The sequence below is a fragment of the Thrips palmi genome, unplaced genomic scaffold, assembly GCF_012932325.1.
Source record: "Thrips palmi isolate BJ-2018 unplaced genomic scaffold, TpBJ-2018v1 HiC_scaffold_18, whole genome shotgun sequence".
NCBI lineage: Eukaryota > Metazoa > Arthropoda > Insecta > Thysanoptera > Thripidae > Thrips > Thrips palmi.
The window spans coordinates 5,405,581-5,433,278 of NW_023144627.1; the positions used below are offsets into that span (position 1 = coordinate 5,405,581).

The 27,698-nt window shown below is 43.9% G+C and overlaps 1 protein-coding gene across 1 annotated transcript; it reads left to right on the forward strand.

The window, feature by feature from the left end:
* Nucleotides 1-365: 365 nt before the first annotated feature.
* On the forward strand, nucleotides 366-27,575 carry LOC117645066 (neuronal acetylcholine receptor subunit alpha-7-like; the record flags this gene model as incomplete). Its single annotated transcript, XM_034384971.1, is given in 11 exon segments — nucleotides 366-509; nucleotides 2,278-2,322; nucleotides 5,436-5,545; nucleotides 7,992-8,172; nucleotides 12,760-12,835; nucleotides 14,211-14,405; nucleotides 15,828-15,914; nucleotides 22,811-22,920; nucleotides 23,151-23,355; nucleotides 23,358-23,434; nucleotides 23,505-27,575. Coding segments are annotated over 11 exon segments (1,419 nt in total), but the record flags the coding sequence as incomplete, so codon positions are not given.
* Nucleotides 27,576-27,698: the final 123 nt, after the last annotated feature.

Here is a 27,698-nt window from a genome sequence, read left to right on the forward strand (position 1 = left end):
CGCACCTCGAGTGTCCGACGCTGAGATAGGCCAACCCGCCACACGGCGGTGTGTTGAACAGCGCGCCGCATTACCACTACCATTAAGGGCCAGACCACACGCCGCGGTGTCTGGACTGGAGGAGTGGAGCCGTCGGCCGCCGCGTCGCTACCCCGCGCGCGAGAGGCTCCCAACGTTGGCCGGATGGGCGAGCCGAGCGGGCGGGGCATCGACGGCGCCTGTGCAGTCGGCCAGAAGACCGGTGGAGGCGGACAAAACTACGCGTTTTGAGCTCCAGAGTCGCTGAATGGGACTCGAACCGAACGTGCACTATGCACCACTATACATTGTGCGTGTCCTTCCTTGTCTGACGCATTGTTTGCTTCGCAGGGACGCTGCAGGGGCCGCACGAGAAGCGGCTGCTGGAGGACCTCCTGGACGACTACAACGTCCTGGAGCGGCCGGTGGCCAACGAGTCGGAGCCGCTGGAGATCAAGTTCGGCCTCACGCTGCAGCAGATAATCGATGTGGTATGTGTCAGTCGCAGTGCGGTAAAGCGGCTGCGCGCTGCTCTGGTCTCCAACACTCACTTTCCTTCAGTGTGGCCACATTAGTAGGCAAACATTCCTACGATGCACCAGTATTGAACCGGATGGCAACCTAGCTCTGGGTGCCTACTAGGCAATATCTTGGCTTCGCTGTCGAGATGTTGCCTAGAAGGTAGGCTGAGGTGGGCAACCCTTTCAACAGTGGTCCCTGGTGGGGATTTTTTGCCCACTTATGAGGCAACACTGCTTCCCTTCCCGCGTTCGTACATTTCAAAGTGTACGCCCCTAACGAATTTGTTATTTTCCCCAAGGTTTGGATGTGATGTGATTGTTAACTTTTTCGACGATTTCATAGGTTTGCACGTTCTCAATTCGGAACGCTGTGAACCGTATTCCGCAACGTTTTTGCCCACAGCATGCTCAGTTTTTGATGGGTTAAGTGGTTTCCTGATCCATCATGTACTATGTAATCGGGCACCGTGCCGAACAAGGGGATGTGTGGAGGGGTGGATGCGGAGTTTGCAGAGTGGGGATGACGAGACAGTTCCTCAGTGGTTCTTGTCTTTGTCTTGGTCGGCCGTAAGTGTCCGGGGGGCTCCGTTTGGCTCCCTCAGGGGGAGCCACCATTATAAATTGATGGGTAGGCGAGCCCGCACTGCAGCTGCGAACGTTTGCGCCAACTTCACGAGAGCAAAGAATTGCCCCCTCCCCCGCCGCCATGCCGCCTTGCCGACATTGTCTTCACGTAGAGAGGGCAAATGTTTACAGAGGGCTGTCAAACTGTTTGCAACTTCCGTTCCGGGTGGTAACTCAGTATAATCCGTCCCTTAATTTGGGTCTTTTCTAAAGCTCGTTTTAAGGGTTTTGCCGGGGGTTCAGTCTTTTTATTTTGAAGAGTATGTCAGACACTAAATTAAATTGCTAATTCGGGCTTTAATCTTTTATTTGGCGTTTCACTCCTACCCTCTAGAATGAAAAGGATCAAATACTGACAACCAACGCATGGTTGAATTTGGTAAGTCGCCGGTCTGCGGTCTGTTATCCAGGAAATGGTGGCTAGTGTGTGTATCCATGTCAAACTGTCATGTCGGCTCATATTGCGTTTCATATCTCACCACCCCCACCGCAAGAAGCGAAATGACTGGAAACTGTTGCACGCATCCCCCACAGTCTTTCCTCTCTTTTCGCTTCTTTCGTCTGTCCTCCCCCTGGTTCTTCGCAAACCGCTGCCGCCGCTTCGTACCCAGTCAGGGCTGGGCGTAGACTCACCAGGCCTAGTTTTGCATTGAGACTCGACTACTCCGGAAGGGGTCATTCACTTTGCCAGTCGAGTTTTTCGAAAAAGGAGATTCAAACTTAGGCGGTTTGCGAACGAACGCGGAGCTCTCACTCTGTCCAGCGAGTGTTGGCTCTCGCTCAGGGGCTTTCCTGAGCACACTCGCCATTCTCGAGCGCCTTTCAGAAAACTGTTTGTTTCGGAAATTCTGAAAGCAAATCGCAATTGTCTTTTTATTTTATTTTTTTGTTGTTGAGTGGAGGCGAGGGAATGTCGGGTGATCGCTCCTCCTTGGCCGGGGCGAGTGGAAGGAAAGGCATGGCTTTGGCATTTTCGCTTTGCCTGTGCCGCCCTGGCGGCCGCCCTGGCCGATTGTCACCTTAACCCCTTTCGCTGCATGTTGTCTGTTCACTGTGTCGATTTAACTAACGGCCAATGTTTTTCCGTTCTTTTTTTGTTGTGTCTGACGAATAGGATGAGAAGAACCAACTCCTTATTACAAATATTTGGCTTTCGTTGGTAAGTTGTTCTAAACGTAAACCGGACTGATAAAGAGAGAAATGTTGGCACACACGGCAGACGCATATACTATTGTTTCTTTTGTACTCTCGTACAACGTATCTTTGCGAATTGTAGAACCTTGTATGTAGATCTTTATACACTATTCTTTCTCAACATATATACCCGATTGTAAATACTAAGAACTGCAAACCACCCAAGCATCTTACACTGGAGACCCGTGTCAGTGGTTCTTGTTCCCAAAAAGACACTGTAACAAAATCATTCCCTTAGATATAGTTGCATAACTACATGCTACAATCTGCGCTATTCTCGTCGAGAAGCGCTTTCTCAAAGCACGGGCTCAACACTCATTCATCAATCTTCTCGAAGCTTTTTAGAGTGTAGGTTTGTTATCACAAGAAAACATGAGTTCTAGTTAGTATTTTTGAACCCTTTCCGCGTGAAACACGTTGATGCTAAAATTTCTGCCGTCGTTGCTGTTTTAGCAGAAATTAAAGCACGTAATTTGGATCCTCTCTCAAATGATAAATAGTTTTCTGTAGGAACGGCCAAATGCTGTTGCTGTTTACATGTTTTTTGGTTTCTGTGTAAAGAAATATTAATTTTCCAACTGTCTTTTTTTTTCATTTGTGGTTACCGACTACTAAATTGTAATGCTGCTATTTTTGCATCATCAGCGTGTTTCACAAGTTCCCTGTATGTTACAACACAATGCAGTATTATCTTTCACGTCCCAGCAAGGAGGAAGACCTCACCGATTCATAATTTTCCCCTCCCCTCCCTACTGTGTTCGATCGCATAGATGCTTTTTATCTGTACTCTGTTATACAGTGTACAACATAATTGGCAGCTGTATCACAATATTTACACCGCTTGGCGAAATAGGTTTGTGATCCAGGTATCCTATAAACCAATTCCTTTTAGCACTTCCACAGTTCCATAAATAAACCCTCAAACATATTAGGGAGTTTGTTGTACCATTTTACTTTGTGTAAAATTAATGAATGAGACATATTATCATTGATAGTACGCGTTAGGCTCTAAAACACACTAAATTTGTTTAAAAATGGTACGTCAATGTAATATCTATCACTACGAGACCGGCCCCTGCATAAACATGACTTATCAAACTTGAAATGATCCACAAAACCCACATCTCAATTGAGCTAGTTAATCGAGTTACGTGTCGACAGTGTTTCAGGGTTATTTCAATGGAAACCGGAGCGGTGAGTTCTATGTGAAGAGACTGAAATTTTCGACGAACTTAAAATTTCAGGGACCTGCCGAGACTCCTCCCTTATTTGAACGCAATCTTCCCGTCTTATAATTCATGCTCACAGGAAGATCTTCCGTGCAAACTTACTACCGACCGGCGAGGGATCAAATTCGTTCAACTTTATGAAAGATCGTGTCTGGTTTATGTTTTTCTTTCAAACAGTTTAAAAGGCCTTGAACGTTTTGATGGTTTGGTGTTTTATCACTGGACCAGCATATCGACTTTAAGACAGGACAGAAATATGAAATAACATAAAATCATTGTTTTAAACTTTCTTCTACTTCTGTAATAAGCTATGTGTATTTCTTCCCTTTGTGTAAACGATTGACGGTTCCGTTTACAATGTCTTTTCTATCTTTAGAAGGCATCGATAGCGCCTACGAGTGCTTTCTACTAGGAGTACAGACAATTTCACTGCCGTGTGTGTGTGTCTAAATAATTGTCTTGTGCATTAAATGAAATCCTCACCGGACAATTAAATAAAGAAATTTATGAATGTTGAGCTGCTTCTGATTCCTGTACAATTATATGTACAGAAAAGAGCTAGGATTGCGTATTTCGTTCTAAATTTGTGGTCATGTTTTTAAGTTTTATAATTGGGCTTCAATCTTCTTTTGCAAGACCAAATTGTTTGTAACATGCTGCCTCAGAGTATTTTCAATATTTTGGTTCTTGAAATGTTTGAAGTCCCCCATAGCGTTTGTTTCGTTTTACCTTTACACGAAATAACTAGCTCACTGAACGAGCTCAACGGAAAAGTTCTTGATTAGCTCGTTTACAATCCAATTTGATTTTCCTTGCTGGATAAAGCAGAGGGACGTTGCGTTCATAAGAAGATTACAGTCTCCTTTTCATCACCGCCATTGCGAAATAATTTCTGTATTTCTGACTGCAGCTTACAGCCAGTGCTATGAGCAGCTCATAAATTCACAGTCTAACGTAGAAATATCTAAACAACCTGACACGATAAAATAACTAAACTTATGTTCACCGTAACTCTAGTACAAACTAAAAATCCTTACTCAACCGAATAAATAAAACGCCTTGTTGACTTGCTTGCATGTTAAAAGGAGTTGTTCCCCGCTCATTCCCTTTCTATTTGTGCATGAGGCCGGTTAGAGTACGCTTCAGGCTGTGTCTGAAAAAAAAAGCCACCAAAACATAAACTGCACGATAAGCCAATCGACTTGTAAATGTGATTTTCATACATTTCATTGTAGTTCCGTCCCTATGTTGAAGGTTTTTTTTCTGCATTTAAAAGAAACTACTTGTTGCATCCTAGTAACAGAGGCTTAATTTTTTTCCTTGCTCCTGATCATGCTTTTTATAGTGATTTTGTCTGCTTGAAAATGCTCTGTTTGTGTGTGTATGTTAGTTTGTGTGTATTTTGGAATCAGTTTTTTCTCTCTGTATGAAAATAGAGTGCTCAGAATGACATTCAGTGTCTTTCAAGCTAATTTCTAAAGTACTTATTTTACCCACGTCTATTTCTGAGCACTTAAGTCTTTTTATTAATATAAGTTTTAATTGGTTTTGAATTCTTTTCGGTCGTCGTGTTGCCTAGTTCAGACAGCATAAATTATGTTTCCTTGAAGTAGGGTAGCCCAGGTAGGACTGATTGCTTTCCCAAATTACTTCCAATTGGAAACAAATTTATTGGGCAACATTTTTGGCCACTCACATACAATGTTATCAGCTTGTATAAAAGTGTCCTTTATCTCAGTTTTAACATGAGTTCCTTTCATTCAATTTTAGATCAATCAATAAAAGTTTGACTGGAGCAAGTGAACACATTTTGTGTTGCAGCTACTAACGGCTTCTTTGTTTTTCATAGGAATGGACGGACTACAACCTAAGATGGAACCACTCGGAGTACGGCAACGTCAAAGATCTTCGCATCACACCTAATAAGATTTGGAGACCGGATGTATTAATGTACAACAGGTAATTCACCGACCGCCCTATTTGACCACTCTTTTCAGCCAATGACCGTTTCCCCAACGGACTTCTCCGTTTCCTTTCCTTAACTTCTGATTGGTGCACTGTTTTCACTGCAGAGGTATTGTACACGTACAGTCACCAACCTAGTATATTTGGAACACTTTTGGAAGTGTTTGATTCTTGAATAGAATCGCAATCCAAACATTTCATTCATTATTTGATAATTTTACTTCAGTCTTAGTCCCCTTTCAAAACTAACGTGTTCGTCTTGATTAGCATTCCTTTCCACTTTGTGTATTATTCTGTCTTAATGTGTATAGAAATTGTTTCGAAAATGCATTATTTTTCACCTAATTTGTTTTATTTTAGTAGAAATTTTCGTGTTTTAAAGCACAAGATAGTTTATTAAAACACCTTTTGTGTCCCTTTAAGAAAAAGGTCGAAATTAAAACAGTTATTGTTTTAATTTTGTTGTTTCGATGGGCTATCTTGTGCTCATTTGTTTTAAACTGGATGGAGAAATCAGGGCAAAAATACAGGTTTCTCTGTACTTGGAATCCTTGATGCCTGGATAACTTCTATGAGTATGTATGCTGTGGGGATAGCGTCCGGTCCGGCCAGCCCTAAGACCGTCTTTTAAAAGCACTAACCTAAATAACAACCGCTACCGAGCGCCCCACTTGCTCGAGCTTAAAAAGAAATCAAGTAGAGGCTACTCGCATAACAAAGCAAATGAAAAAGTAATACCGCTACTGCTTCATTTTGAAGTATTTGGTGATTTCTTTAGGAGACAGTCAGGAACAAGTTCTTGTTTCCTGGCCAGTAAGTAAATCATTCTTTATCTTCCTTTCAAACTTCGGCGGAGTAATTTTTCATTTTGCGTCCGATCTTGTTAAGCGTGTGGCCTACATCTAAACTTGCGTTCATTGTCAACGTCACAACACTACTATCCACTGTGTTGCCTTTTTGGCTCGTTTGCAGCAGTTCCAAGCAATTATGCTTTTTGAGACAGCATTAGCTGGATTCGCCGCGTTTAAACTGAACTGCCGAATTTGTGGCTTACCTTAGAGATTTGGACTTTAAATTAAACTACTTCTAAAGTCTGAGCAGAGACACAATATCTTAATAGTCTCTGGTTCATTTATTAAATGATTTACCATAAGTAAGTATGGATGTGAAATAGTCCAAAACGTACTGCCACAAAAGTGGCATGTATTTCTTTAGAGGTTAGCGCGACGTTCACACTACTCGGTGTTGACGTTAGCAGCTTGAAGGGCGAGTGCGTAGTCTGCTTAGTTGTGATAGAGGGTTCACTCTCATACACTGCTGTAGCAAAGCTTCGCCTTCTAAACGAACACGTCTTCTTAAATAACGCATGAGTAATTCAGTCTGTACGAAAGCATGATAAAAACAACCTACCTAAATAAGCAGTCACCTTTTTGTTGACGTAGATAATAAGTCTAACCGGATGTCACCGACGTTAAACCCTCGAACTAAACTAAACGGATCTGGGGCGCCCTAGACGCGCTGGGCCGTGGTGCCACCACGGGCCGAACTAAACGAAACCCGCGTAAACTAAACCGCGGCTGCTTTTCTACCTTGACGGGTCACTCGGACCACCTCTGTTCTGCTTCACTTTTCCAGCAGCCTATCTCATACTTTTATGTGTGTAGAGCAATGCCTCCGCATCTTTGTGGAGCAGCTCAGGTGAAGGTCATGTGGCTGGTGTCTTTTTCCTCTAAGATACAGCTTCCCTGCAGCACTGATCCCTGGGTTATTATCCAAGTGTCAAACACACTGCGCTTTTCTTGGCAAAATGCAGAACTATCACTTCTTTTTTCGCATTTCAATGTTTGCTCCAAAGCTGTTTTTTCCGTTAAGAGTTCCCGGCCTGCATGCAATTTTTAGAGGATCCGAGTGGCGGTCGGGTACGAATCGCGGCCGCTCCTTAAATAAATGAAACCGGACGGTGGGACGCTGTCACTGGCCTGCCCTCCTCCCAGCAGTACCGCATCAGGAAGCAGACTAAATATTTTCAAGTCTCGTTTTTTGTCTGTTAATTATTACTTTTTAATGTAACCTTCTCCTTGAGATATCTTCAATACCTTGAGCTCAATTACTAAGCTGTGCTCATTAACGTTTCTTGCTTTTTGACACTTCGTTTGTTCCAAGTTTCGTCGTTGATATTTTCTAGAGCACAGCTTGCCGAATGTTGCTGTGCTGCTTGTGGTGCACTCACATTCCCATTGACGATATGCCAAGGAGTTGCTTTCCAGGCTTCTGCTTTTTACCAGAGGCCTGTAAAGTCAACGCCAGGAATCTTGCTTTTCAAATCCCTTGAAGGCATGGCTTTGCCTGAGGATTTTGAAAGCTTTTTTCCAGGTAATGAAACATGATCTGTCATATTGGGTAGTAACCGACGTGTGTGTGTGTTTGTCCATCCCCTAAGCGCTGATGAGGGTTTCGACGGCACGTACCACACAAATGTTGTGGTCAGGGACTCAGGCAAGTGCCTCTACGTACCACCCGGCATCTTCAAGAGCACATGCAAGATAGACATTACATGGTTCCCTTTTGATGACCAACACTGTGACATGAAGTTTGGTAGCTGGACGTATGACGGAAGCCAGGTATACAACTAACACGCTACATATTACGTTGAAAATTTTCTAAATAAATCGGACAGAGTATTAAGTGCCATGTTACAATCGCCCTGAAGTGCCGTGCTGCCCTAGAGGGCAGCTGGAACTAGAGCGCTTGTTTCGTGACTCTTCTGAATAGCCCCAAAAGTAAGGATGGCAGTGACTAGATATAAATCAGCCACACTCCTCCCACATAAGCATGAAAATGGTGTGTGTGCGTGTGTGTGTGCGTGAGGGTAGCTGCCACTCCATCTAGGCTGCACGATCTCCGGCCAGAACCACGGGTGTTTCAGAACGCTTCGATCAAGGGTGTCTAAAACTAAACGTGTAAAATCACAATCAAGCTCCTTTTTAGAATCATTATTTTCTTATGGGCCTGTTGCACCATAAAGTATCTCAAATATCTACCTTAAAAATAATTTTGGCATTTATTTTAAACCTTAGAATGACAACCGAAACCCCAATCTTTTGTCCTCCAATAAAGCCGCAGTAAAAACGTCAAACAAATGCCCATGGTTCCTGACTTGTAATGGCTGGTTTTGGAATTTTCTAAAAATCTAAACTACGGCCGCTCTCACCCCGTTCAGCGGACTGTCTGTTCTCAATCCTTTAATTAACCTCACCATCCCTAACCTATGTCTTAATCGCTTTCGGTGTGTATTAGTGAGACAGTCTGTTGCACAATTGCAGTCTTTCGTGATAAATATGCAGTGTGTTTTTTTGTCTATTCACCAGAAAGCGATTCTAGATTAACCTCAATCATCTAAACACGCTGTAAAATATTTCGAAAAAAAACTGAGTCACCTGAACACGAAGTGAAGCAAAGTTTCCTTCAATAAAGTACGTCCCGCCAAAACCATAACGAGAATGACCCTTATAAAGCGCGTTACAAATGCAAATTTGCACATTTCACGGTTCAATGCTCGCTCCCTGGTCAGGTGATGGGGTTAAGAGGACGGTCCAAATTTGTGTCATGGTCTTAGCGGTGTTAAGCTTTCTCTGTTGAATGATGTTCGTGTGTTTGCTAATTCCTAACCTATGTGTGGTGCCATCCGTGCGCATATAGTTGTCACTCGCTTTGCGGACTTAATCTATGTTTGTAACGGAACGAAGCTCACATACACATTTACACGACATGAGATCTGTCTCTCGCGTTCACTTGATAATGCCCTGTGGCGACTAATCCTCGTAAATGTTAGGGTTTTTGCTGACAAGACGCAACCAATAGGACCCACGGACAGTACTTGGTAGCGTGTGGGCGCGCTCTGGCTTGCCCGCCGCACCATATGACTGAAAACGCCTCGTTGACACTTAAATCACGAGTGCCTCGTTTGTTTCCCCTTACCTGAAATGGTGACTCCGCCGCTCCAGGCAGGGGGTTTGTACGGCCCGCGTGAAAGTGTCGACTGCTGTGTTTGGCGTGTGTACCATTCATACACTCATGTTACACTGTACCATCACTCGGGAACACCATGACTATATGGAACACTATTTTGCATGGTGCAGACCAATTGGGGGCAGCTCTTCTGTCAACTATGCAAGACACTACACTACCCTGTCTTTTCTTTGGACCCACGCCATTGCTGTCGATTCACGCTCACCCTGCCAGACCCGGCTGTTTTTACTTTCTTTTCACGTCTCAAAGTGCTTGTGCGTCACTGAATTTCGAAATTTCATATTCCACGCATGATGCACTCTTTCTTCTTTGCCAGCAACAAAAGCTGAAAGTCCTACTTGGACCAATAAAATTTAATTTTATTTAATCGGGACTAATCATTCAGCAAGGTGTGTGTCTGGCGCATCCGCTGAGCACTCCAGGGGTTTCTCATACTTTCCGTTTGCCTTTTTTGAAACAACGGTTTAAAGTGTGACAAATCCGTGCCCAGTGGATGCGCTTCTCCCAGCCGTTTCTCCCGGAGACCACCGGCCCATGCTCAGATGGCCAACGCCTGCTGTCACGCACGCTAGCGCGTCGCTCCATGGCTCATGTCACAATGGTGTCATGAAACCATTCTTTCTTACCGGAAAGAAACCTATTTTAGTTGCCACTGAGTTTTTTAAAGACATGGAATACTTGTGGCCAAGTTATCTTTTCGTCGCTAAATGAGGAGTGCAAACACAGCTCGGTACTTTGTATTCAATGGATTTTACTGCCTGATGTGGCCAGCGTTACTGTTTAAGAGTACTGAATATGCACTCCTTTCTGAAAGTGCGTCAATGCGCAACAAGCCACATTTGACTGCATGCAAAATGTAACATGACCGAGAGGCCGTGAGGCGTAGATCTGCATGTTGAGTGTGCTGACTGACTACCGTGCTGTGTCTGGACGACTTCAAAGAGTCTCGTGCAGGTCTTATCTGGAATCGAGACTCTGGATGCAAGAGGCGCGATTGCATCTCCGCTTGCAACAAAGCATGCCTTCTATCGCGTCTCGGTGTTTCGCAAAGTTACCATGCTGAAAACGCTTACTATTGAAGCTTTTTATAAAGATAATTTAGAAAAGTTTTCAAGTTTCATGTCAAAAGTTTGTCCTTTGGGCCATCTTGGCCCATTGCGTGACGATGCGTGCTGGATGCATTTCAATGTGCGGGAGTGAGCACTTCGCGTGCTCCTCGTGTGCACTTTGCAGTCTGTCTCGCTGCAGAGTGAATGCAACGCAAATGCCATTCATGTTAGCGAGCCGTGCGAATTGGCGTTGCGGTGTGCGCTTGGCGACCGTGTAGACAGGACTCTGAGCAAGCCCGGCCCTCCCTCCTAGCCACTCACTCCCCATCCCTCTTGCGTAGTTGTCAGTTGAGCGGCCAGCAGGCTGCAGACAAGTGTGCTGGTGTTAGTCGCATGTGTGTTTGGCTGTTAGTAGGCCAATTCCTCTCAACTTTCTCTTTCCCCAATTCTCTGTTTTTTCTTGGTCTTCTTCTGCACTCGCGTCAGCATCCAAGGACCCTTCTTTTGTCTTGTCCTCCTACCAGTCATAGCATCGAGCCCGGTCACTGAAAAATGGCTTGACTGCGTGTTGAGCGTGCCTACACTCACGACAGCCCTCCTTTGGAGGCTGTGCGTGTAGTGGCTTCAGTAAGGCGCGAGCGTGACTGGCCCGCATGCGTCCCGAAAGCGTGTGTCTGGGAAGCTTTTGCACCATGTAGGTGTTGTACTTGCATCGTGTTCGTAGTGGTGTGAGCAATACGCATGACTTGACTAATCAGCCCAGCCCCGGGAAGAGCACTGGGGTTCGCACCTTTCCAACAGGAAACTCGAAGAAAAGTTCCCGGTTTATTTTTGTGAGAGTACAGCGTCATTTTAACAAATCACCTGCTACTCCAGTGTTCTTCCGTGACCTACAGCACCTTGCGCTACAACAGTTGACTGACTGACCCTCCTGTATTCTTATATTGACGATATATCCATGTAGAACCGTTGTTGTGATCATGCTTTCGTACAGTGTTTCAATAGAACATAGCGGAAACTAGTAAGCATTTGCTTGCATTTGCCATTTCAGTGAGGACTACCATACAATGGAAAACAAAATGGCTGCTTTCCCGCTCTAATACCTCGTCTTGTCCTGTCCTACCCAAAACATTTAATTTTCGTAACGTTGCGGAAAAGTGTGCCCCTTTGCAACCGCTTCATGTTGTGCTGTGTGAGAGTGCTGGTGCTTGAACACGATGTGTACTTGCCCCCTCCAAATTGAACACAAAAACCAAACAAAGTCACAACCATACTTGCTGAATTGTGTCTTGTGAGTGAAATTTACTGACGGTTCAACACCCCATTATCAAAGTACTGTCCTTTCAAATACTGTATTTGCAAAAAGTTTGATCAAAGTCGGTAGTCAAGGGCTTCGTCGACGCGTTCAAATTGTGGACCTAAAAGTTATTAATGCATGTCTTTTTTTCTCAGCGTACTTTTCATAATTTTATTTTTTAAAGTTGCAAAATATGACGTTCGTGGTACACTCTGAAGGCAAACGGATTAATGCAAAGCAAACGCAATTGGATGACGTCGAGAAAATGTAAGGGGACTGTTATTGCTCGTTTCTATAGACGGCGGATCAAAGAGGCTATTTTTGGAACAGAAACGGTTTTACTCTGCATGTTGTCTGAGGAATTAAAATGCACGTTCGTTAAAAATTGTACGTGCACCCTCGTATTTTTTCAAAAATTAAAGATTTTTGATTTGTGTTTCATACTATGCCTTCGTTTTCATTTGGCACAGACCTTAGAAATTTTTATGCCATTCAGCGTGTACCATAGCCCTTGCTCTACTTTTCATTTACTCGCTTGTTAATTAGTTCGGCGTAGAAGATAATGGTAAATAATTTCTTTTTGTGAACGTAGTCTTGTGACGTATCAGTGGGGCGCCCCAAGCGGAACCAGAAAAAAATAGTGTGAAATATGTCGCTTCTCATACATACAGTAATTCGTCAACAAAAATTCTCATACTGTGCACTTTTGATTCGTGGCTCACGTGAAATTGGGGAAAAGTGCAAAGTTTTGCAAAATGGGGGTTGTTCCGCTTGGTGGCCGTGTTGGTCGCGCTGCAGGGCGAGGCATGCACCCTCCAGTGCTTCTGTTCCAGCTTGACCTCATCCTCAACTCGGAGGAGGGCGGTGACCTCTCTGACTTCATCACGAACGGCGAATGGTATCTACTGGGTAAGTCCGTCTGTCTTTCTCTTTCTCCCCGTTGTTTCAACGCATCGTTTCCACAGACGAAAATAAGAAATTGATCATTTTTTTCGGCGCCCTCCGTGAGAGTGCCTCAGTACAAGGTAGTCGATAATTCTTGAACAGATTTGCGACATACGCCAGCCTGTGTCAAGCACCGATACTGTATGATTGCGCATTTAAGCCTCATACCTCATACGCGCCTGCACTAATCGTATCTTGAGAAGTATTTTCTTGAGGTAGACAGTAACGCGCGTGGCCTGTACGTCGGTAGCCCGCGTAGACACTAGGGTGATGGGTTTGTTGCACACAGTGGAGGATTCTCACCTCCACTGTCCTATCACCATATAGATCTGCACAAGTACCAAAGTTGAGATCTCTTTTCGCAGTAGATCTTATGGTGTGTCCTCAGCGGAGTGGTTGGGCAAGTGAGAGTCAAATTGGACTGGGCATCGGCTCCTTGACGCTTCTCTGTCTTCCTGCCATTTTCTGCGAAAGTTAAAGGGAGATAAAGAGGCTGGTAGATGCTGCAAGACCGCTTCAAGCCGATGACACGTCCAGATTGGCTCTTATTCCCTCTGTTCACTGCCGTTGGAGAAGCCATTTGTTTCTTCGCAATTTGTATTTTGTTGAGTAATCAATTTGCATATCAATCAGTTTCATGTCCCCTTCAAAACGTGACACGCTCCTCTCGCTTTCCGTCAGAGCTTGTAACGATCATCAATTTTTTCATGTTCGAGATAGCTTGCAGCGGAGTCAGTCGCTGAGAGAAAAAACTCCCCAAGTCTTGGGGGTCGTCCTAAAGTAGTTGGGCTTAAGTTCATAAAAACATGTGCATTCAGAATAAAATAATAATTCCTCAGCCATTCATCTCGCTAATTATTAGAAATAAAGCTACAAGTTGTTCTAAAGTTTAGTCTTTATATCTCGCAATAAATCGATTAATTGAAGCGAAAGAAATCGTGTTCCAATGGGAACGAACTTTGGTACTAAAAAATGTCTTTGCGAAGGTATTTTATTGTAACTGATTACCCCCCAAAACACATTTTTTTTTTCAAAACCAACCCTTTTGTTTAAAAGTTGCAGACCGATCAATTTACTGTAAAGCTTCGTTTCCTTACTCATTGTTTTCTCTGCTGGTACAAATTTTATCGTTAACAACGCGACATAATACACTTAAGACAATGCCTCAGTATTTGTTAATTGAAAACTGCTAAAAATGCTCCCCAAAATGTTCGAGCTTGCATCTAAATATAAACCCCTAGATTTGTAATAAAGTTGACGGCCCCTCCACTTGGAGACGGGTTCCCCTACAAGCTGTCAGATTGGAATCCATGCCGGCTCACTGTGATATGTGGCGCAGGGATGCCCGGCAAGAAGAACGTGAACATGTACGCCTGCTGTCCGGAACCGTACGTGGATGTGACGTTCACCATACAGATCCGGCGCAGGACGCTTTACTATTTCTTCAACCTCATCGTGCCCTGCGTGCTCATCAGCTCCATGGCTCTGCTCGGGTTCACCTTGCCACCTGACTCCGGGGAGAAGCTCACCCTAGGTAACCCCCTTCCATGTTCCTTCTCTTCCTGACTCGGCTGGACCCTTCTGACAGTCGTCCGCAGTACAGTGTGTTTGCTATGAAAGTTAAAGACGCAGGTTAGCGCAGCTACCTCGGATTTGTCTTTGCGACTTGAGGCCCGGCGTGGGGGCCGCTCGGGCTGTCGCCTGCCTCGCCGTCCAGAGTGACGCGTGCATCCTGTGGGCACTGACTGAAGTCTCCGGCCAGCTGCACAAAGTGCCTTGCGTCGAGCAACCCCATGAGCCTCCCAGGCGTCCGATGTGGTTGTTTCCTCGCTGCCACTTATGCACTACGGCAAGTCCATGCACTGATTAGTCCAACGTCTCGCTCTGGTTGCCATTGGCTTTTAGCTGGTGAGCCAGATTGCCAGCTAACCAGAGCTTGGGCGGTCGGATCATTGACTTGTCTCTTGGGGGCCCCTAAATAAATAAAAGTGCATCCAAGCTAACTAAATCAAACGTCCAAAACCCCAAACTTTTGTTGATTTGCATGCGCCTGAATAATATCGAGGTGACAAACTGTCACTCTCGCGTATTTTTAAGTTATATTTTAAGTCGTTTTTTGTTGACAAGTACAACTTTGACATATCTGTAGTTGGCGCCTTTGCCAATTTTGTGCCTGACATGACTATTTGCTGTCGACATCAGTAGGTTTTCTTTTGCCTTGTGATAGGTAATCAAATTTCTTTTGGTATGTTATGTCTTTTCCTTGCAGCTGAAGTCGGTGGTGCCAGAGTATTTTGAACCGTATCTCGTTGTTGAGCTCCTCCTTTCACTGCATGACTCATCGCACAAAGTCTATTCAAAACTCACTTTAGTTAGCCTTGGGTTGTATCAAAAGGAACATTCGCACTCCAGTAATTCATTATTGCTGCGCTGCCACTAGAGAGGCGCGAACAAGTGCCTTTTACTCCGTAACAGTGTGTTGTGACAATGTTTGAATTGATTGCAGTGACGCATGACACATTAGGGTAAACCATTTCCCTCACGGATAAGTTGCCGACTTTCGTTCTGCGGGACCAGCATCATCCCTGTAAGATACGAGATGTGGGTCACCACCCCTCCCGCTGTCCTCAATCGATACCTGCGTGCGCGCGCTCTGTCTATCTCTCTCTCTCACTCCCCGGCTGCTCCATCTATGTCGCGCGCTCTTCGAGACCGCTTCTTCCTGTCTCCTTTCCTCTCCTCTCCATTCCATATCTTTTACTTCCTGTCAAGCAACCTTCACCCATAGACGTTTGGCCCGCGGGAAAAGGTTTCACTGGGACAAGATACACGCAGCCTGGTAGGGCTAGAAAGGTATTAGGTTAAAGAGGGTCTAGATGGTAAGTAGTATCAACATAAAGGGGGAGCTCCTCGCGCGAAGGATCAAAACACAAAATCAATTGCTTGTTTCTTGCAGGGGTCACAATTCTTCTTTCATTGACTGTGTTCCTCAATATGGTGGCGGAATCAATGCCAACAACGTCTGACGCAGTGCCCTTAATAGGTATGCCGGCAGTCGGGCACAGGAGTTACTGATACTTGGAGGCAGAACGTGGGAAGCGAAAGGGGAGTCGGTTTTTAAATGGTGCACAGAAACCCTTCCCCTGCCCGTCCTGTTAAAGCACTGTCTGTTACGATGGACGAGTCAGCACGGAGTGAGACACGTTGAGACTTCTAGTTTGACTGGACACTCCTCAGCACGTCCTTCGCCCTCTGTCATGTCCATAATCACTGTAAATCCGCAGGGAGTTTGACATGCCGGCTATGAGTTCATTTCGAGGTTTCTGCTCTGTTTTTTATTTCTTTCTTAATGATTTGGTTTTACGCTGTGGCGTGTTGTGTTTGCAATTTTTAAAGAAAAAGAGAAAAAATTTCGTATTTTGTCACAAAAAAAATTAGAAGCGCTACTATTAGGGAAATTTGAAGATACACTGTAAAAAAGGAAAAAAATTACCCACATGTGATGTGTACTTTAACGGTGTGTGTCTTTCCCTCCTTTTGTTATGTTTAGTAGCACAGTCTGATAGACACTGTAAAAAAATGGGGACATGGTGTGAGTAATCTCTAATGTTTGCTAATGCACCTCGAAATGGACCGTGATGCACGTATCGGCACTCCTAACTGCTTGCAGGAGTGACAATTCTTCTATCGTTGACTGTGTTCCTCAACCTGGTTGCCGAATCGATGCCAGTCACTTCGGACGCAGTGCCTTTGATAGGTAGGCTCCCAGAGAGTCTGTGCAATTGTTTTGTTTACTTTTCTTCTCATCTGTGCTGTGCTTGGGACTCGCCGGGCAAAATGTGGGGCGTATCGGACCGTGATGGAGTCGACTGCCGCTCGATTCACTCTCTTCTTCGGTAGAATTTTAGTTTAGTGTAGGCACTACCATGCAGTCGGTTCCATTACCAACGCACAGCTGCACTCAACTTTTTCATTATCTGCCAACGTTTGGCACTTTGCTCTATTTGTGTATCCCTGCGTAATTTGTTTCTCCATTTTGCACTAGCATGCCTCTTTGGGCGACCCTAGCACAGCACGTAGGTACGGCAGCAGCGCGGGCGCCAACATCAAAGCAACAGGTAATGTAATCGAAGATGAAGTCACCGAACGTGTCAATGTGCCGGTCTCAAGGAAAGCTGATTATTTGATTCAGTATGAAGTGGCCTTGCTTCCGATTTGTTTCTGAGGCGTTCAGTGTGTGACTGCTGGCATGTCTGTTTCAGGGGTGACCATCCTACTCTCACTGACAGTGTTTCTGAACCTGGTGGCTGAGACTCTTCCTCAGGTGTCCGATGCCATACCGTTGTTAGGTAGAGCCAGTTCAAAGTACCAGCCTGCTTCTCAATGTCTTACATATATTCCTTTCTATTCACACTATTAATATTATACCTATTTGTTGTTGCTGTTGATGTTTTACCATATATCTGTGCATCTCCATCATTTTTTAATGTTTGGGTCACAGATACTTGGATAGTTGGAGGGCCTTGCTTGTATCCCATGCCACTTTTGTTGTCCTTACAACGTAAATCTCCTGTATAACCAATTTGTTGCTACTACCCCGTGTTTGATTTCTTCCGTACCGCATTTGGTGTGTTCTTTGGTTTTAGTTGTGGCTTGGATACTTTGTTGTCATGTTTAATCGTGGAAAAGTAGTTACTTGTACTTGATTTGTTGTATTCAACACATGCGGTTTAAGCCCACTGCAAGAAGTCCGTTTTCACTCTCGTGGCTTTGCTCTTACTGGTGGGCTAGAACCGTGTGTGCAGCAATGCAACGAATCTATGTAGACTTGTTGGTGTTGCTTTGGTTTCGCGTTGTTTGGTGAGATTCACAACCTGCATCCCCCTCAACTCTCTACCGCACTACCACGCACGCTGCCTGTGTTTGCGGTTAGGAAAAAAGGAATGTATTGATTCTTAAACATTCAAAAATAATTACGTTTCGTATTAAAAAATTTCATTGAAGAGTTTTGTAAAGTATGCCATTCTAATAAGTTATGAAGATTAAAATGTTTTTGAACAGCGTGAACGTATTAGAAAGGGTCAAATAATGCACCAACCTAGTTGTTCATGAATAGGCTACATTGCATTGCATTTGCAAGAGACTTGAAACTTCAGAAGCGTAGCGAAAATCTTTCAATTATGCTTGTCTAGTATAAAACATTGCTCAAAGCTTGTGGAGCTTCTGATTTTTTGTCTAAAGAGTTCTAAAATAAACTAAATTATGAAGTTTCGTAACCACCCTAAATCAGAAATCGCGATATTAAATTTTCTGCTGGTTTATCTGCTGGAACAACGCCATACCAGTCCATATTTCCCAACAAAAAGAAAAATCGTTAGGTAGGGCTGTCCCGATACTCGACTTAATCAAGTTGGCCAAGTCCTCACTTCGTACTTCGCTGAAGACGGCGTGATTCAAAGGTACGTCAAGCGCTTCTGTTTTCAATAAGAGAAAACCCATCACACAGAAATGATAAAGTAACATGCGGTAAGACTTTTCATGTCATTGTCACATTACGGTTTTGCTTCAATTTCATCTCACCCATAGCATTTTGAATAGCGCTTGTACGACAAGCGGGTAGGAAACTCACCACTCAGCGCCGCGTGTGCTCTTTCAATAGAATTTTCCCTGGTCCCAAAACCACTTTTTCAATAACATTTGTTTTGTTTTCGAAGGCTCTTTTCGGCATTTAAGCATGGCTTATAAGATTGCTTTTGTCCAAGATCAGACTTAGCGCTTTGATCTGATTATTTTATTTTTTAAATAAAAAAAATAAATTGGAACTTTTGGTTTTATGGTTTTTGAAAAGCCTCTCGTCTTTATCGTCCCCTATCAAACTTTTTTTTAGAAAACCAACTAGCATAGATCAGCACCCTTTGAAGTTTTTTGGCTGGAATCCTCGTGCTTCGTAAAGTCCAATCCAATCGGTTTTTTAAAGAGATTTTTTGGTTGACATCCTCGATTTCGACCTTTCAGATTCCTACATCTGGCAGCATTTTGGTTAGAAAGACCACTTTTTTGATTTTTGGCTAGTGGTAGAACCTGTCCATGCTTCCTCTTCCTGTAAATGATGTACTAGGATCAGCGCATCTACAGCGGGGACCAGTCGGAGCAAGGCGGGCATTTTGCCGCTAAACTTGGCGCTACCGTCTGCCACGTCCCTTTTAGAACAGTTCATGATTAAAACTTACACTTGTTGTACTGTCATCTCGATGTTTTACTCAAAACATGTAGACCAATCATTACCATACAAACACGTGGCGGACGGTTGCCCAGCTAAGACCGGACAGCCGGTATCTTAGCGATGGAGCTGTTGCCAGACCAGGTCCATTGAATTTTCCTTTTTTATTCCTTTTTTGCGTGAATTCTGTAAGTACTGGGAGGCCTTCGTAGCATAGTTCTTTTATTCAGTATTTCAATTTTTTGATATCGAAATCTTTGTTACACGTATTCCGCATAGGTCATTTTGTAAGTTTTTTTTATCTTAAATCTCGATTAAGTGCCTCATTGGTCGCACTAAGTAGAAAGTATCAGCGTAGAGTTCGGTCTGTTGCGGTTTACGTACTAAAAGTACGCTCATCTTGAAGAAGTCCCACTGAAGTGGCAGGTTTCCTAGACAGCCTGTCTCACCTTTTTTCGCGGCCTTGTTAAATTATTCTTACATACAGTCGTTATATTTGCCCGTAATGTTATCATGGTCCCCCTTTATTTCCCCTCTATTTTCAAATTTATGCAACCATCTGTTGCCATAAACTCATTCAATGATGAAAGATATTTATATTCATACGGCCTTCCTGCCGGCAGCTCCACCGCGTCTAACTAACGAAATCACTTTTACCTGAACTGTGTTTTTAAACGTTTCGCTAACCAAAAACTGTTTTTCTTGCTCTTTAAGTAATCCATCTGGGATAAATACAACGCAGTCATCGCAACGTTCTAACTAAAAGTGTTTGCTTTGTATCTAATTTTTCATCTTATTTTTCTTTGCTCTTTCTGTGTTCCTCCTGCCTTTCTCTTTAACTATCCCTCTGTCCGTCTATAAGTTCAATTCGTCTATTCTGTCTCAATGCCTCTCTTCACCCTCCAGACTTCTTGCTGGCTTGTTTCTTGTGACAGACTGTGACGAACAAGCTATATGAGCGGCTTAAGGGGGCACACCAGTGAAAATCGTCAAATTTTGGCCTCCTTTTTTATTTTATCATATTTTTCTGCTATTTATCCCGAGTCGAACGCCGCAAACCCAACCTCAAAATTCCAATTACTTTGGCTTGGGCACATTTTTGAAGTTCCTAAAAGGGTAACTTTTTTTGCATATTTTACCTCAATTGTCAACGTTCAGGTGTTTCACTTGAAGTCCAATGCCAAAACCCTGGAACCATCGAAACGCAGTTGGAGAAAGGAATATTTTGGCGCAAACCGAACTCAAAAATGTCAATAATTGCGTCCGTAATGAGGAATAATGCGAGTATACCGTAGTTTCACTTCAAACGTCGTTTTCTCGAAACGCCATTTTTGGACCTGGTGCCCACGATTGCGGGCGCAAAAATTGAGATAATTGAGTGTGGTTTGCGGCAAAATGTTTCTTAAACTTGTCGCTATCGTGTGAACCTCGGATATGGTCGTAGCATGTACAGGGCCTGAGCCACAAACACGGAAACGTGAAAAATATGGTCAAAAAATGAGTTTCGTTTTTTGCTTCTCAAAAAAACATATTTAGGATTGTTTTTCCGACATGTCCGTGGTTCACACGATAGCCACATGTGTCCTGATGAGAAATTTTGAAACCCTATGTTTCAGGCTCAATCGAGGGCTTCACAAAGTTGGGCAAAGTGGAGCCGTGTCACCGAAAAATGAAAATGGCGCCCACCCCCCCTTCCCGTCGCCCCCCCTTGCTGCCGTGTACTTTTTTGGTTAAATTGACATATTTTATGCTTCAGAATAAAATTTCAACCCATTACCTTCGTTACTTTACTCAGAATAACGTTTTTACGAAGCCTCTGCATTTTCACTGGTGTGCCCCCTTAATCTTTGCACCGTATGGGCAACCAGGCTCCCCTTTTGCTATTTTCTTGTTTCTTTCTATTATCTACCTGCTAAACGTATTCACATTGAAACGCTGTGCTAAATTTACGTATTTTCTAAGCTGTGGTGTTAAACTGTTTTATGGAAATCCCTCCACCTCCAAGTATCACTTGACTCCGTCCCACTTGTCTTTTATTTCCATTTTATTTTTGAGTTAGCTTTATCACGTTACTGTAATTTTGTAACACTTGATGCCTTTTTGCTATTTTATAACCGTTTCTGGAGTAACTCGTTTCGGTAAGGTGTGGTGTTGTCCTCGGTAACTCAAATTTAATTTGATGCGCCATCATAGGAAGTGCACAACTTATGTCTCTTCCTCTCATGACGGCAATTACTATAAAATTTGAGTCTAAATAATCTGATAATAATGCGGTGCAACCCGATTGATATCTTCTAGTTTAAGAATATCTCAAGATGTACATATAACAAGAGGTTCTTTTACTCTCCTCACATCTGTGGCTCTTCCAGCTTCATTTATAGTATGACTTGTCAGAGAATGTTCTAGATCTGTTTTATAGTTGTCTGTACTAGGAACTCAGAAAGGTTAAGAGTTCAGCAAGACATCTCAGGAAAGTATATTTGACCCAAAATAAGGAGAAAACATCCTTGCACGAGTAAATGAGTGCGTGGCGTATAGACCCCATGCACCTATTTCCAAGACAATCCCGATAAATCGCACATGCGAAAGATAATAAACTTTATAACAAACCAATTTTGTTGTTGTCGGTCTTTTGACTATTTTGAAGGCCATTTTTTTCAGCCACGAGGGTGGGCACACCTTGTTTGCATAAGCTGAGCCATTAGTATTTGACAGCGCTTTAAATCTTGCAGTCTCTTTAATTTTGCCTTCAGTCCTAGCTACTTTACGCAGCGTTGTTTGAAACTTTTCTTGTAACTGATCAAAACGTATTTTTCTTTCTGTAATTTAAAGCAGAAGAATCAGAAACGGTTTTCAAAAATTAGAAAAGTTTACTCCGTAGTAGAGATTAACAGTGTAAATTAAAGTGTGTTTGCCAGACCACCTCTCAGTTTTGTGTGCCTCACAAGAAAGTCCATCAAATTGCAGTGTCTCTGGCAGGAGAGTAAAAAAGTTTATGCACACTGCATAGCTCCTAGATCCGGTGTATGTTTTCAATTTTCCTTCGCTTTGCAATAATTCCTCAGTTTTTCCTTTCGTTTAAAATTTGCGTAAGCAGTGAGTTTCTCATTGGTTCTTTTTCTTTCAATAATCTCATCAAAAGTATTTACATTGCTTCTGCTGAAAGAGACTGTTGGAATTTTAATTCTGGCTTTCGTGTGTGCTCATATTGTGTGCAGCAAGTAATTTTACTGGAGCTTTCTGGTTTCATGTAAATTGTTATCTTCGCTTGTGTGTTTTATATTTCAAATTCGCACTTTTTGTGATCATTCTAATGTGTTGTATTCGGTACACTTTATAATAAAACCGGCACGTAATGTGGCAACTGCAACGAACTCATCTGTTAATTACCTGATGTGTGTGCGGGTGTTCTAAATAAAACAACTTTATGTAAATGGACAACATAAAAGCCTGTCTGTGTTGCTGAAAATGTCTTCAAAGCATCCAGACCTAAAGTAAGTGCATGCTTGCCGAAAATTACGCTTCTGGTCATCAAAAAAAAAAACTAAATAAATGTTCCATTTGCCAGTGTAGCCTTGGAACTGGCATTTTTTCTGGCCGGATTCAGGCCGTGCTTGTGAGAGATCGCGTCTCGAATTTCACCAAACGAGATGCTGTAGAGACAATTTGTTTGGTCCGGCCCCTCCCTAAGGACGTCCACTGGCCATGTTTGCTTCCAGAGACGTACTTCAACTGCATCATGTTCATGGTGGCCTCCTCTGTGGTGCTCACCGTCGTCGTCCTCAACTTTCACCATCGCACTGCGGACATACATGAGATGCCATCCTGGGTGAGTGTCAGGTTCAAACTGTTTTCGGGAGCCCGGCTGTGGTCCGCAGGTCATAGAAAAAGTCAAGGCTTACGTAAGATTCGCGAAAATTCACGTTGGTTTGGTCGATGTTTATTTTATGCAACAGCATAGGCAACCATCTCGATGCAGTGCAGCGCTGTTGAGATGGTTGCCTACCCGCGGCTTGACAGGCGCTCTGAGACTGCTCTAACCTGTTTTTGTCCTTGCAGGTGAAGAAGGTGTTCCTGCTGTGGCTTCCCTGGGTCCTGTGTATGAGCAGGCCGGGGAGGAAGATCACCAGAAAGCAGTTGATGATCTCTTCGCGGATGAAGGAGCTGGAGCTGAAGGAGCGCTCCTCCAAGAGCCTCCTGGCCAACGTCCTGGACATCGACGACGACTTCCGGAGATCCCACGGCGTGCCCCCCAACAGCGCCGGCTTCATGAGGACGGCGTCGACGCTGGAAGACCAAGCTCGGCGAGCCCTGCGTGTCCCGTAGCGGCCAGAGACCTTCAGGTACAATCGGAAATATTAATTGGACTTGCCAAATCTGGGCTCGTGCTTGACACTCGGACTTCCCCCACAGGCCATTTTGAGAGAGCTGCAGTTCATCACGAATCGCATGAAGAAGAACGACGAGGAGATGGAAGTCATGAACGACTGGAAATTCGCAGCCATGGTTGTGGACCGATTCTGCCTCATCATCTTCACCGTCTTCACCATCATCGCCACGGTAGCTGTGCTCCTGTCGGCGCCGCACATCATAGTCCAATGATTCGAGCACTGCCCAACGTTCGGGGTCGCCATAGCCGTGTGGGACTCTGCATCATCTTTCTGGCGCGCCGCGGGACAGGGGCGTTGAAGAACGGTTGCCAATCGGTGGCAGCGGAGTCTGCCGGAACTACACCATGACCGTGGCGGTTCTGTCAAGGTTGACTGCCACACACTTGTTGTGTCGGGCATACTCTCCTTGACTAGATTTGTTGTTTATGTATTTGAAAATAAAATTGCCGGGTTTCTGTCAAGTATGCATCACTGGTCATCCTCGTGGTTGCGAGTTTCGCTTCCATTTTGTTTTTTTGTATTTGCTCATTTGCCATTTCACCACTGTCCTGGTGCTTATGCATCGTTAATGAGCCCCTCCCCCCTTGTTTTGTCATTAGTTCGCGATGCATGCGACGGGATCCGGTGATTGTTTGTTTTGGTTGGAAGGCCGACTTGGTGTCTTCGGTTCGGCAGCCGATCGGTACGCGGCATGCTTGCCTGCATCGCTGCAGCGCGCTGGCGTGACTAGGGCCGGGACCAGAAGGGTGGCAGGGTGCAGCTGGTCTGCCCCCGCGCCTCATTTCTCCGGACTGGGGTGGCCTTAGGCTCACCTCTTCTCTCCAGCGTAACTTGTCTTTTTTGTAAGATTTTTTTGTGGAATATTCACGTTGTAAGCGTTAATATATTGTGTTCAAGCTAGAGTGACGGTTCGAGTGCTTCTACCCGTAATGGTTTTGCCGAATTATGATCTATCGTTTTAGGCGTTGTGCTGTTAATTTGTTTTCTGTAACTGAAATTGACTGAGTGCGGGCGTAGTTTCGAATTTATGTTCCAGTCTGCCCATGGTTGTCAAATCAAATTGGCAACCAAATTCAAACAAGTTTCAGCATAGGTAAATTGTTATTCTGATCAAGGCATCCAACGCACCTGTTTTCTCGAAAACGCCCATTGGACATTTCTTAGGTTTCGTTTCTCATCCGATCACTCCTATATTGCCAAAGATGCTGCACTTTTGTTTCTGTCTGATCCAATTGTTTCATTTGCACATATTTGCGGCTCCAAGCCCTGTGTTTGGGCCGATGGGTCGTCAGTTTATCATAATCTCCTCTCAGCGGGAACCCATCTGCAGTCATCTTACACCAATTCGCTATGCACTCTGTGATTTTGGATGGAAACCGACTTTGCGGCGTCGGTATGAATGGTCAGGGCGGGCCCTGAATTGACGTCTGCAATGTCGGTGCAACTCACATTCCATTATTATGAGTATAACTACCATTATTACTGTAATTACTATTATTATTTGTATGTTGAATACTTGAATTCTAGTTCAAAATACGAAAACATGTTTTATATGAACTGGTGTTTCCAGTTGCTTCCATTAAGTAAACGGGAAAAAGCTCAATTATTATTATTATAAATGATTGTATAATTTTTTCATATTCATTGATCAACAGATGTATTCTTGTGTGTATCTTTCTGCGCTATTTTTGTTGTCTGTACTAGGCTCAGGTGCTCTTCTGAGGGTAGCCCTTGCTTGTTCCAACACAGCGGCGTTGACCAAAATAATTCTTACGCCGTATTGTTACGCTTTGGCCGTTCAATATTTGTATCCTGAACGGCATTGAAGGTCTACCCACAGGACGAATGTAAGGCGAAAGTCACGCTTAGCAGTCCTAGTTGCCTCCTACCTGATACTCCTTGTGCGTAACAATGAACATTTTTGGTGTAGACGCTGTATTCTTATCAACCATTCAAAAGCTGTCTCGAACGTATCAGTCTCCTGGGACCGCCAGTCCTTTGTACACTCTGCCAAGGAGTATTAGCGCACGAGGCAACTGAGTGTTTTGCCGTTAATAGTTAACACTGCCTCGACCGGTCAGCAGACAACTGCTGTCTTCGGTCCATTCCTACTATTGAAAGCTGGCCTGTGACTACTAGTTGAAACTCGGTGAAGTCCATGCCGTGAGGCCGAGAAATCTTCATGTCTGGCTGCTAAGTGTGACGTCCCAGCACCACTGTTAGCCTCGGGCGGTTACCCTGCTTATCAAGGCCATGTTTCAAGTCGTTCAATTGTTAGCACCCTCGAATTGAACAGTGCGCTAGCTCGTGTTGCGCCACGGCCCCATCGTTATGTTTATGAAATTCTAAAAGTAAATTGTAACTAAAATATAGGCCAGGGTAATCGTCTTTTGATATGTGTGTTAGCTAGACTAGTTATTGGCCAGAGGCAGTGAGCGGTGGTGTCCAACTCGGGCCGTTTGGAAGCACCCATATGAAAACCACCATCATTATCATCGATTTGCTCCAGGAGAGTCCAAGTCCTTAAGCTCATTTTGTGATAACCTGGAACAAATATTGGCTTCGGTGATTCTGTCATGGTTGCATTCAACTTTCTTGGCTACAAAACTGTAAGCGTACGATGACTTGTAAAATTTCACTGCCCACCGACGGCATTCTTTTGACTTTGATGGTGCGCGCCTGTCATGGGCCGGGCAACAACTGTTGGGTCTATTTCCTTACTCATTTATTTACCCAAAGTCAGCCTTTTCAATGTTTATTTTCCATTCAGTTCGTGACACGTCTCAACCTCATGTTTTTTTATGTTTTTTTACATACTCATGATAATTGAGCTCAGAGCCCATCCCTTTATCGCATACATATTAGATGTTCGCTTGGAGTGTTCCTTGTCTTTACATTGCAATGTAAATAAGAAGCCCAGTTTACAGCTTGTAATCTGTATGCATCTTCTACTTAAGAGCATTCTATCTCATTCAAACAGGCCCTTAGTTAGACTCTTATTCTTAACTCTATGTCTAGATGTAACTGCGTGGGCGTAGTTCGTGATAGGCCTCGCCTAATTTTCTTTTGGGTAAACATCAAATTAAATGCTTTTAGAGTAAGGTAGAAATTTTTTTACGTCTAGCAGTTTTGCTGCGGTGTTAGAATGATTTGCAAAAAAATCCCTATCAGCGTTTAACGGATTGTTTATTTAAAGGAAATGATTTGGGTTGACACCCCTCCCCCGGCCCTTGCCCCAACCCCGCCGCTGCCTCGCTCAAACTAAACGCTAAAATAAGAAACGGGTACTCGTTCCCATGCAGCGACTTTGCACCAATAATTAAATAAACTGAGCTCCGAACCGCTTAAACTGCATGGGAAAAAACCCCTTTCGACTAAACAAGGGGACAACTGTGTCCCTATTTAATTATTGTGCCAACTAAACGAACAAAAGTGATTAAATTTGCAATATTTGTAAATGTGTAAAAAAATGTGTGTAAATATAAGCAAAAATCTTTTTGCAGTGATATATATTGTATAAAGTACGCTAATTAATATGGAAATGTGTTTTTACTGTGTAAATAATGAATACTATTTGTGTCGTACGTAGTCTAAATAAAGTTGTTTTTTAAAACAAGCACGTCGTGGCGGCGTGGGGGCTTTTCCACCTCCTGGCCGGTAGATGGCGCTTGGAGCGCCTCACTATCACGTCGATGCTTCTGGGAGATGCATTGTTGCAATGTCGGGCTGCAACTGACTTGGCGGCCCTAGTATTTTTACGACTAATGATTGTCTAGTCAGTAGCGCCGTGGAATTTTCTTTCCTGCCCTTGAGAGAGTGTGGCGAGTGACTGTCTTTGTAAACGTGAAAATGTGGACGGGCGTCTGTGTGTGTGAGTCTGTTGTTTGTGTGCGTGAGAGAGAGTGGGAGAGAGCGTAAATGGTTCCCTTACATTTCTTCATCTTCTTTCTCCTTGCTGCCGGCGTCCTGCGTGCGCCCAGCAAAGGTCCTAGCATCGGTGGCCTCACTCATCGATGTCGGAATTTGTTCCGTTGATGATTGACATTGGTTGATTGACAAGTGTTTTATTAATTAAACTGTTTTTACCAAACGAGCCTCCCAGTCATTTCATCCAGATCCCAGCAGACTTCCGATGGACACCAGAAAGCAAGGGGATATAACTCAGGCCAAATTTGTACACCAAAATTAATAAAACATGTGAAATTTACTAAAATTC